This window comes from Lottia gigantea, assembly GCF_000327385.1.
Source record: "Lottia gigantea unplaced genomic scaffold LOTGIsca_6, whole genome shotgun sequence".
Lineage (NCBI taxonomy): Eukaryota > Metazoa > Mollusca > Gastropoda > Lottiidae > Lottia > Lottia gigantea.
In genome coordinates this window covers 4,953,814-4,965,628 of record NW_008710049.1, presented here as the reverse complement: position 1 = coordinate 4,965,628, position 11,815 = coordinate 4,953,814, and the positions used below count along the sequence as shown (strand labels likewise).

The 11,815-nt window shown below is 32.2% G+C and overlaps 1 protein-coding gene across 1 annotated transcript; it reads right to left on the bottom strand.

Annotated features, from left to right (window-relative positions):
• Positions 1–7,784: 7,784 nt before the first annotated feature.
• Positions 7,785–11,020, bottom strand: LOTGIDRAFT_154843 (hypothetical protein; the record flags this gene model as incomplete). Its single annotated transcript, XM_009064043.1, has 6 exons — positions 7,785–7,881; positions 8,674–8,997; positions 9,287–9,323; positions 9,397–9,441; positions 10,244–10,576; positions 10,780–11,020. 6 exons carry the CDS (start codon positions 11,018–11,020, stop codon positions 7,785–7,787), a joined length of 1,077 nt encoding a protein of 358 aa, XP_009062291.1.
• Positions 11,021–11,815: the final 795 nt, after the last annotated feature.

Genomic DNA, 11,815 nt, shown 5'->3' with positions numbered 1-11,815 from the left:
AATTCCACTGAGACGTTCTACACTACAAATTTATGATATGTTTAATAGTGAAATAATGTTCAATGATTATAGAAAGATCTGTTCTTTCACAAAATTGTTACCTATTAGAAATGATTAGCTGAAGTTATTAAGGAAAATCTGCTCACAAAAAAAATTCACATCCTTAATAACACGAATATAAATATGATTAGCGATTAAATATCAAAATTCTTTTATACTATAGTACACATTAAGTCACACTTCATAAATATTAACCTTAAATATAACAGTCCTTTTCTGTCCTCATTGTCAATTGTAGGTAGGTGTTCAGATACAAGGGCATGTTCCCAAGTGGGCACATTTGCAATTTCTTTGGAGACATTTGATGTGTTACAGGTTATGAAAAACGCCAAATCAACAACACTATATATACAACATCTCCTATGACTACAATATATACGGCCTTGACCAACACTGTCTCTGAGTACTCGAATAAATATTGGCAGCATCTATACTACCTGAGACCGTGCCTGGTATTCAATTCTTGTCTCACTTTTGATAACCAGGGACGTTTTCATGCTGATACGATTTGAGGACACATACAACACCAGGTTGACAACCACTGGTTGAAAACGAAGTAAGTGTAATGTGTGCTCAATATCATCGACAACATTGGTACCTGTATAATTATTTAATGAGAAACCAATTCTCCATGATAATACCTCCATTGTGATGATATACTCATATAGTCTTGCTTTAAATTTAACTGCTCGGGGTTAACCGACTGTATCACCTTCCTGTTAGTATTATTATATTTTTAACGATTATAACCTAATAGTATGTTATTAGAGTAGAGGTTTGGAGGAAAATAGTGCATAATATCTATTGACAAAATAATTAACTACACAGTAAACATCTCATATTCCTTCACAGCACGTTAAAATATAATTCAACAAATAAAAGCAAAAAAAGGAAAGAATGTCATTAAGCTGATTTTAATGCTGGTGCATAATATAATGTGTCTTTCTTTAATTTAACTGCTCGGGGCTATCACCTTATTTGTATTACAATTTTAAAAATTATAAAAAGTATTTTGTTATTAGAGTAGAGGTATTGAAGGAAAATAGTGCATATCTATCGACACAAGAATTGACTATACAGTAAATAATCATATCATATTCTTTCACATCACGATAAAATTATTTGGTTGTCTGACGCACTAATGGTCGTTCTGCAACCGTTGTAGTGTTCTTATACAACGATGTAATTATCACCTGTAAACATATAGCTTCAAATCAGGATAAAATGTTTCAACAAATCAAACCGATGTAGCCCCCCTTTCCCCCCTCCTTAACACTGCAGTCCATGTTAAGTCCGTTAGGAACAAATGCAAGGATGGTCTGCAATTATATTCATTCTTTTTTTGAGAAAAGAAAATTAAAACGTCAAAGCTGTTTTGTTTTTTTTCTTATTTTTCGTTTTATTTTATTCAATATGCATTAAATATCCTATATTTAACCGTGTCTATCGTGTACTATATAATATATAAATTAAGTGTTGTTCTTCATAGAGATGGTTCCTTTCTCGCCTATTTTTGTTATTTTCGTTTGATAAAGGGATTAGTCTCGTAACGTAGCTAATTGTATCGACTTTACCTATTGTTTGCACATTATCGTGTGATTATTTTTCCCTTTATTACAAGTCGACTCGTCGTTTTATATATTTTATATTATAAATTTTTGCTATACAATTTTTCTGTTTTTATATTAGATTTAACATATTCTGTTAGTATTATGTATTTTTCTCTGTGTATTATTAATATAATGTAATTCATTATCTACCTTTCGTTGAATTTTGTTATTTTGTAATTTTCTATCTTTTTCAAATGTACGATTCGTTGTATGAACTATGGTGCCTTTAATGGGCGTATTTGATACCATAAACTTATCTTATTTTATCTTATCTTATCTGTTGTAATTGATGAGTCTGATGGGGCACCGGGACCCCCCTACCCCCTCCCCCTGTAGGAACGCCACTGATCCTACCTTCTGATGACAGTTTACTTAAAGGGACAGATTTCAGGGGTCGATTTGAGTCTTGAATATATGTAAATAGTCTTCTGAAGTACTAGAAATTTACGAAAATCGCATAATTTCCTATTTCTATAGAAATTTTTTCTTTTCTATATATGGCAGTGTCTCATAAAAAGACGACTTGTCCTTTTTACGCGCATAATTTTTGACATACATGGGTTTGAGGACTCAAATTTCGACGGTAAACTGTGAACACCGTTACTTATTGGCTCAGCTAAAAAAAATCCCGTTTCTGAGATTGAGATATGATTGGTCACAATATGGCACATCTGTCCCTTTACAAGAATACCACCTTTTAGACCATTGGTAAAAGTTTCAATTTCAAAAGTTCAAGGGAGGTAACTTGTATTTTCTACCCCAAGGGAGGAACATCTTAACCATGTCATAATTCTTAAGTGTATATGGAATAGGAGAAAATAAACATAAGGGGGTACCTCCCTGTGCTGCCTGATTAATTTTAAGGTGAGAATCAGTCACCCTTGGTGACGTAGATAACAATGGAGGATTAACAAGGAAGTACACGGGATTATTACTTTGGACACATGAGTATGATAAATTACTTCCACAACCTACCCAAAATTGGTCAATGGAATCTGTAATTTCCGATATTTACGCAAAACTTCAAAAACTTGATGTTCTAGATCGAATTAACAATAGACTTCACACTATAGAATCTAGATTTCTGTCTTTGGAAACTGTCATGCAAGATATGCGACAAGGAGTCCGCCTACACTCGGAAAAATTGAACCATAACGGATGAAAGAATATCACGACTTGAAAATTAGAGTGATGATGCCAAAAGAAAAGGGTCCAGAAGAAAACGTTGAATCTAGTGTATTAAGTGTTTTATCGGTGAAGCCTTGAAAATAAACCAAAATATAGAATTTGAAGTAGTGCTTAGGTTGAAGCAAAGGTCGGATGGTAAACCAAGAAATATCATAGCTAAGTTCAAATAAAGAAAAGATATAGATTTAGTTCTTAAAGAGGCAATACGATGTTTGAGGGGGTGGGTTTCGCTGTATTTGAGCAGTACCCCACGGAAGTTAGTGACCGCAGGCGTCTCCTTGTTCCAAAAATGGAGGAAGCTTGAATCTTTAATAATTTAACAATTGATATAACAAGGTGCAAAACTGTGTATGATTTACCTGTTGTGTTGATCGGCGACTTTAACTCGCGGACAGGTGAGTTGGATGACTCTATGGTCATAGAATCTGAGATTTTTCGATCTATTGGCATAAACAATATTGACATTGATGTTTTTGATAATTTACACACTACTGACTTACCGCAAAGATGTAATCGAGACAAACGTACAATAACAAAAACTTGTGGAACTATGCAGAATATTGAGCTTAACCATTATAGTAAATGGTGATTTTACATAACAAAAATAGTGGTAAGAGCACTATTGACCATGTAATCACATCAGCAGAGTTACTGCCACATCTATTTAAATTCTGTATTGATAACCTTGACAAATGTTTATATAAATAAAGACTGCATTTTAGCGCGACGTTCGTACCTAAACAGAAAAAGAACTTTAAAAAATGATAAATCTCAAGAAGCCAAAAATAAACAAAACACATATCAAAGAATAATTAAGACATTATTTAGATATACGAAACGAAAATACTCCAAGAAATTGAACTTAGATCTGAAGAAATTGAAAATTCATAAACCTAAAGAATACTGGAGTATTCTTAAAAGTGCTTTTAAGACGAAACCTATAGAATCTAATCTCTCGGTGAATGATTTTGAATTGTATTAATTTCATGTGGGTTACTAGAACAGAACCAAACTGGTTTCCGAGGTAGATTTTCAACTACTGATCATATTTGTACTTTGCATTCCCTAATTGAACTTTATTTGAATGATCGTAAACGCATAAATTCTGCATTTCTAGATTACAAAAAATGTTTTGATCTTTTAGAACGTGCAGCGGTGTTCAATGAATTGATATTTAATGGAATTAATGGTAATATTATAATGTTTACAATATATACCTTCAGGCCAAATCTTGTGTCGAACATAAAAATGTAGTTTCAGATGTCAGGCGGGTGTACGCCAAGGTGAAAATCTATCACCGCTCCTTTTTGCAATATTTCTAAACGATTTTGAACATTTAATTGGCAAACATTACAAGGGTTTGGATTTCCTTACATCAGAAATCAAATCACATCCTAGTGATGAAGATGTAGATATATTTTTAAGACTATATTCGCTCCTATATGCTTACAACACGATTATCTTGGCTGAATATGACCTACAAGTAGCTTCAAACGATGTTTCGGAATATTGCAAACAATGGACCCTGCATATAAATGCATCAAAATCAAAAATAGTAATATTTTCTCGTGGTAAAGTTCGATCATTCCCTGAATTCAAAATGGTGATGAAAATGGAGAAGTAGTACCCGATTACAATCATCTGGGCGTAGTATTTAATTACAACGGTTTATTCAACAAACAGATAAACAAACCTGTTGTTCAGGCGAAGAGAGCACTTTATGCTTTAAATGTTAAATCCCAAAAAATTTTAACTTATGGAAGTGAAATCTGTGGTTTCTGTGATTCAAACCAAATTGAAAAATTTTATAGAAGTTTCCTTAGGAATTTATTGTGAATAAATACTAGAACTGTTAACTGTATGCTATAGGGTGAAACTGGAACTTATCCGATCCAGATTACAATTGATGTCAATATGCTCATGTTTTGTGTCAGATTAACTCAAGGAATGTTAAGTAAAATACCATATACTATTTTAGTTTAGCTCTTATTATACAATTGTATAATAATGAAATTTTTAAATCTAAATGGCTTTGTAAAATCAAATCAATATTGGATAACGTCAACCCTAAGTGGATAAAAACTGAGCTTAAACATCTTTTATGTGATATTTACAAACAAAACTATTGAAGCATTTTGTCATACAGCTCAGTGTATGTTCTGAATTTATATATTTTGTTTGAGTTTACATCCCCTCTTCTGTAACATAATTGCAATGACAATAATTCATTGTCTCTGAACGTTACAAAAACATGTATCTGTATCAGAAAAAAACACTACTACAACAATACCTTTAATATTGGTCTCTATTATACTTTTCGCTCTCGATTGACGAATTATAGAGTTTAACATGACTAATCTTGTCCTAAACTTCTGACTAAAATGTTTTGTTTTTCTTTCTTGTTTTTTCCTCAATAAATATTGACAGCATTAGCTTGTATGAAGATACATATCAAAATCCAAAACCACATTTTATGTTCAACATTAAAAATCCTCATAATTCGAATAAGAAATTCAGATTCATTTGATGCTTAAAATTGAAATAATGTTAAATGAAAGATCTGTTTGCCAACAATTGATATCTAGAAATGATATAAATAATTACTGTTTAATTTTAAGTTATGATGGACAATCTGCTCACAACAAAATATTCACATCCTAAATAACACGAATATAAATATGACTAGCTTAGCGATTTTATATCAAGATTCTTTTATACTATAGACAGCTAATTGTGATAATATACCCATATTATACTTTTGATTTAAATTAAATTTAGGGTTAACCGACTGTATCACCTTCCTGTTAGTATTATTATATTTTTAACGATTGTACCCTAATAGTATGTTATTAGAGTAGAGGTGTTGAAGGAAAATAGTGCATAATATCTATTGACAAAATAATTAACTATACAGTAAACATCTCATATTCCTTCACAGCACGTTAAAATTCCAACAATTTGATTGTCTGACGTAACCATTGTATTGTTCTTATACAACAATCTAATTATCACCTGTAAATCAGGAAGAAATTAAATAAAAAATACTTTTTGACGCTTCTTGATCGGTCACTCATTGCAATTCTGCTGGTAATTCTCTTATAATTTAGCTACTTATGAAGTCGCCTGCCCTTGTAGCTCCGAAGACATGTTTATCGGGCAAAAAAAACCAGGTTAGAAATTCGGGCAACTTCAGATATTTCGCCCCCTCGGACGTAAACCTGGCTCCACGACTGAAGAACGCTACCTAAAAGGCACAAAAAGATGTACCCTATCGAAAATATTTTAACTCTTGTGCTTAATTTTTTAGCTAGTTGATATGGATGAATGAAGGTTTAATATTTCATAATGGTGATTGGCTCTTCCAAATGCTGTTACAAACCTGCCAGTTGGCGTATATAACCTTTCATGGTAGTATATCTTTATAGAGACAAACACATGTTACATTGTACAATTACAATTATGCCTACAATTATTCCTGGTAATATATTATAAGCTGTTGAAAAACAATTACAAGTGTGGTAAAAAAAATTACACATGTGTTAAAAAGAATTAGAAGTGTGGCAAAAACAATTATACGTACGTTAAATACAATTACGGGTGTGGTACAAACTATTACAGGTGTGATAAAACAAATTACACGCGTGGTAAAACAATTCGTGTGTTAATAACAATTACAAGTGTGGTAAAAACTATTACAAGTGTGATAAATACAATTAAACGTGTGGTAAAACAATTACAAGTGTGTTAAAAACAAATTACAAGTGTGATAAAAACAATTACACGTACGTTAAATACAATTACACTTGTGTCCAAAACAATTACAGGTGTGATAAAAACAATTTAACGTGTGGTAAAAAATAACAGGTGTGCTAAATACAATAATAAGTGTGCACAAGAACAATAGCAAGTGTGCTAAAAACAATTAAAAGTGTACAACAAAAACAATTACACATGTGGTAAAAACAATTACAAGTGTGGTAAACACAATTACAAGTGTGATAAAAACATTTACATGCGTGGTAAAACATTTACGCGTGGTAATTCTCACTTTGGCTGTATGGCCATTTAGTAAGCAACGTGTTTCGAACGGAATGGATTTTTTCTTCTGAATTATTCCTGTCAAGTAAAAAGGCAGAATACAATCCAAAACTTACTTCATATATAAGATGATAGTTGAAATAGGATTGGGTTTTCTGGTGACTCGCCTGATGGATGGTGATCTGAAGGGATTCGAGCTTACTTACACAAACGAGGTAACAGCCAAACAGCTTAGTAAATATTTCTTCGGATTTATATAATGTTGAAAGTGTACATATTTGTTTATGATTAAGATTGGTAATACAGGTAAAGGCACATAATATAGTTCTGGAATAAGTGAAGAAACTCACTCACATAAACTAAAGGAAATCAATTATGTTGATATTATTGATAAAGTTTAGTCAAAATTAAATGCGATGGAATAATACCTCATCTAGACAGTGAATAATGCATTTAAATACATGTACATAAAGATGTAAACACAAATGTAAATAGAAATAAATTGACAAAACCATCAACTGGAATCCATTATGCACAATTTGCTCACAATAGCTAATTGCATAGATTCAAAAAGTGAAAGAAAGGGGTACATAGCCCGACTCCTAAATTCGCATGCGAATATATCAAAATTGCATCTGAAAATGACGTATTTAGTTCTGAGCTCGCCAATCGTTAACACTTGCCAATTGCACATTCTAGACAGTCTTTTTGATATCTAAATATATTGAATGGTAGTACAAGGCTAGTACAACAGACAAAACCAACACAATGTTGTTGCAATTGACCGTCAAACACAAAATCAAACATTACTAAGCTAACCAGCACTTGTAAAGGTTTTGGACCTAGGCCCATGCTTTCTATGAGTTAAATTCTCATTTCACTTTAACACTAAAAATTTAACTCTAGGTACTCTGGAATCTCTGTTTCGTCAGGTCGGCGAAACCCGACATTATCATAATCACTTTCCGGTGGCTTTTCTCGCTTACTGAAAAAAAAGAAGCGAACCATTTTTTTTCAAGGATAACAATTTCGGTTAACAAGGATCATTTCTACCAACTTCCTAGTTTGATCCTTTCCGGATTATCTGTATTGAATAACTGGGTTGAGGAAAGATGGTAAGGCGACATAGTCGCAAGTCTCTCATGAAGTCTCTAAGAGGTCTCTGATCAGACATTTTTTTGAGCAGTTTTTTAAATGATTTGATGCATTATGACACATATTTTAGGATAAAAAGGTAAATTATATTTGATTAATTAGCAACAAATAAAGTAGGGGTACAATTTGGGGTGCAAACCATTTTTCTACAGACTCTGTAACCCCACTACAAACGCTAAGTTTTAAAGGGATTGTATAGAGGTTTTCTATATTTTTTATGTGCATCAATTTGCACCATTCCAATTTTCAATCAGACATCTGTGGTTCCTGCAATTGCAATACAACTAATTGGTTGATAACGTCAATAGTGGCAAAGGGCTTTATGTGATAAGGAATATTTTGCGATTAGTGACGTCATAAAACGCTTAGTTTTAATGGAATTGCAGGAGCCGCAGACGTCTGATTGAAAATTGGAATGGTGCAAATTGACTCTATCTTGCCCCAAATACATATACAATTTTCAGTAAACCTCTTTACAATCCCTTTAAGCAATATAAAACCAAAATAATCATATAATGGACCAGTTCATAGTACTAGTACATATATTATTGTTCTATAATCTGATTTGACATATACTGTTACAATGTCTCTTTCTAATTTTTAGGATCAGAATATAACTTACCTGATGAAACAATAGATTCCTATTACCACTATATTGATAATTATTATACCAGCTAGAATTCCACCAAACATGGCGTAAATTTCCAGACTTGTGGTTGCTGATTCTGTTGAAGTAGGTGTTTGTTTTGATGATGAAGTTGACGATTCGTTTACTGATGAAGTATGAGGTGGGTTTTCTGTTGAAGTAGGGGGTGGGTTTGCTGTTGAAGTAGGTGATTGGATTGCTGTTGAAGTAGTTGATTGGTTAGCTGATGGGGGTGTTGGCTTTTTAGTTGTTGTTGATGGAGAAGCAGACTCTTGTAAAAAGATAAAGTTTTTACTAATACTAAATGTATATCAATACACTAATTTGTTAAATACATAGCATGCTGTTTAATACATAGGAATACTAGTATTATACAACAATATTTGTAAGAAACCTGAATACTTGAGCCACATTAGAGTACAGCAAATACAGTTTTTTCTTCAGGGTTCTGATTTGCTGTATTCGCTGACGTAAAATCAAATGAATCGCTACATTACATGGTACAAGAAAAGTAGCTATTGCATTCGAGGTATAAGATGCAGTTCATAATAGAATGACATTTTGAAGATGCATGACAATAGGCACAAACCTGTCCGGCTTATGTCCTGCCCTATCGAATACGGCGTCTGCAAATTTTATATGTGTTACATTATTCGTATACAAAGATAAAATGGATAATTTGTAAGTATTTTTGCTTACCTTGAATAGCTTTACAGCCCGTACACGTTACAAATAAATCTTTTCCTGAATATAAGAATAAGATACAACAATTTATATGCAAAACTGAAAATGTAAAAAACAAATAAGCAGCTAAAGTTAACCTCCTTGAATAAATCGAAAACAATAGATCACTCAAACATCGATAACAAACTAAAATAAACAAATCGTCAAGATGTAGCCTGTTAATGTTTACCTGTACTCAGATTCTGTATCATTCATTATTATTATTATTCCTCTTGTTATTATTCTCCTTGTTTTTATTCTCCTTGTTATCATTCCCCTTGCTATTATTCTTCTTGTTATTATTATTCTCATTGTTATCATTCCCCTTGTTATTATTCTTCTTGTTATTATTATTCTCATTGTTATTATTCCCCTTGTTATTATTCTTCTTGTTATTATTATTCTCATTGTTATCATTCCCCTTGTTATTATTATTCTTGTTATTATTATTCTCATTGTTATAATTCCCCTTGTTATTATTCTCCTTGTTTTTATTCTCCTTGTTATCATTCCCCTTGCTATTATTCTTCTTGTTATTATTATTCTCATTGTTATCATTCCCCTTGTTATTATTCTTCTTGTTATTATTATTCTCGTTGTTATAATTCCCCTTGTTATTATTCCTCTTGTTATTATTATTCTCATTGTTATCATTCCCCCTTGTTATTATTCTTCTTGTTATTATTATTCTCATTGTTATAATTCCCTTGTTATTATTCTTTTTGTTATTATTATTCTCATTGTTATTATTCTTCTTGTTATTATTATTCTCATTGTTATAATTCCCCTTGTTATTATCATTCCCCGGATATCGACTACTTACCGTGAACTTTAAAAAACACTACTTCATCACCAGTAACTGTCATATTTCTTATTTTAATGTTCAGGAACTTTGTTTTAATATTCTCCGGTGAAGTATAATTTTGAACATCATTTGGCGAACAACGTATCAGATGTTTAACGGAAAATAGTTGAGCATTTTCACAAATATTGTCACCATGGAGATGAAATATTTCAACTTTGAGTTGTCCTGAACATGTATATACAGTACAATCACAATTTATAGTTTTATGAATATGATCAAGTCCTTTAAAATAAAATACAGGGTTGGTGGTTTCCATTCCTAATAAGGTTGCAGAAATATCCAGAATTTTACCTGAAAGAGGAAGCGCAAATATTCAATCTTTTGTAGTTAGACTTATATAAGTTAAGTTTGCATGAAACCTCCATTGCATTTTGACAATCCATATTCCTAACTCGACCCAAGATCTGAAAACTAATCATTTGATGAATGAACCCTTGACACTCTTCATCACTTATAACTTGACAGAAATATTTGAGTTGAATAAAATAACTTACTATCACAAACATAAGGATATCTGACAAATTTAACATTTTCCTTTTTCACTGGTTCGAGTGTTATTGTAAAAGTATTCTGTAATGTACAGTTTCTGAAGTCTTCTTTACGATCTGTGTTTCTTGTGTCCAGGTTATGTTCACTACATCCATCCTTACAATGTCCAATAATTTCAAATCCTTTCTTAGAGATATCATCAGGGTCCCATGATTTAGACTTCAACAAATTGTTTTCAAACTCCATTCTAATAACTTCATTCTGTGTACAGCTATGTGTTTTTGGACCAGTTTTAAAAGATCCACATAAAATATGGTAGGGGTATGTTTGGTTATAACAACATGTCGTGTTATTGGTAATTATATATTCCTGTGTATCTGAAACTAAACATGAAATTAAACTCAAATTCGACAGATAATTGATCTATATGTATTGAGTGAATGAAAGAATGTTTCTTATAATCAGGACTAGAATCTGGTATTTGTTTGGTATTTCTACATTTCCTCTGTAACAAAGTTGCAGTGACCATGAACACGTCGCCGGAACTTTAAGTGGACAATACATGTGGACAATACATGTGGACAATACATGTATTTTGTCTGATAAAGAGCTGATATTGTCCCTTTCGTCATCATTAAAGCCAAACGAAAGATTACCAAAGTCTCAAAGCCAGTCGAACAGGACAAATCAAGTTAAAATATAATAAAATACCTCGAGAGAGGTATCAGGTGTTCCAGAAAGAGTGAGCATACTCTGCCTCGTGCACGACACCCGCCAATATCTAGCTAATCAGTTTCAAAGTTGGGGAAATGAGTCCGATCTAAATTGAATATTCCAGGAATAATATTAGTTACAAATTAGCAAATGGTGGTCTAAAACCCAACCTAAACGAAAACATCCATAAACAACTTTGACACTGTAGTGTTGTAGCGACCAACCAGATCCTGGTGACGACCATAAAACTTTTTCAAGGAAGAAACCAATCTAGGTTTTATGTAACCTTGTGTCAACAATTTAGAGGTCAGCAACGACGCTCTCAGT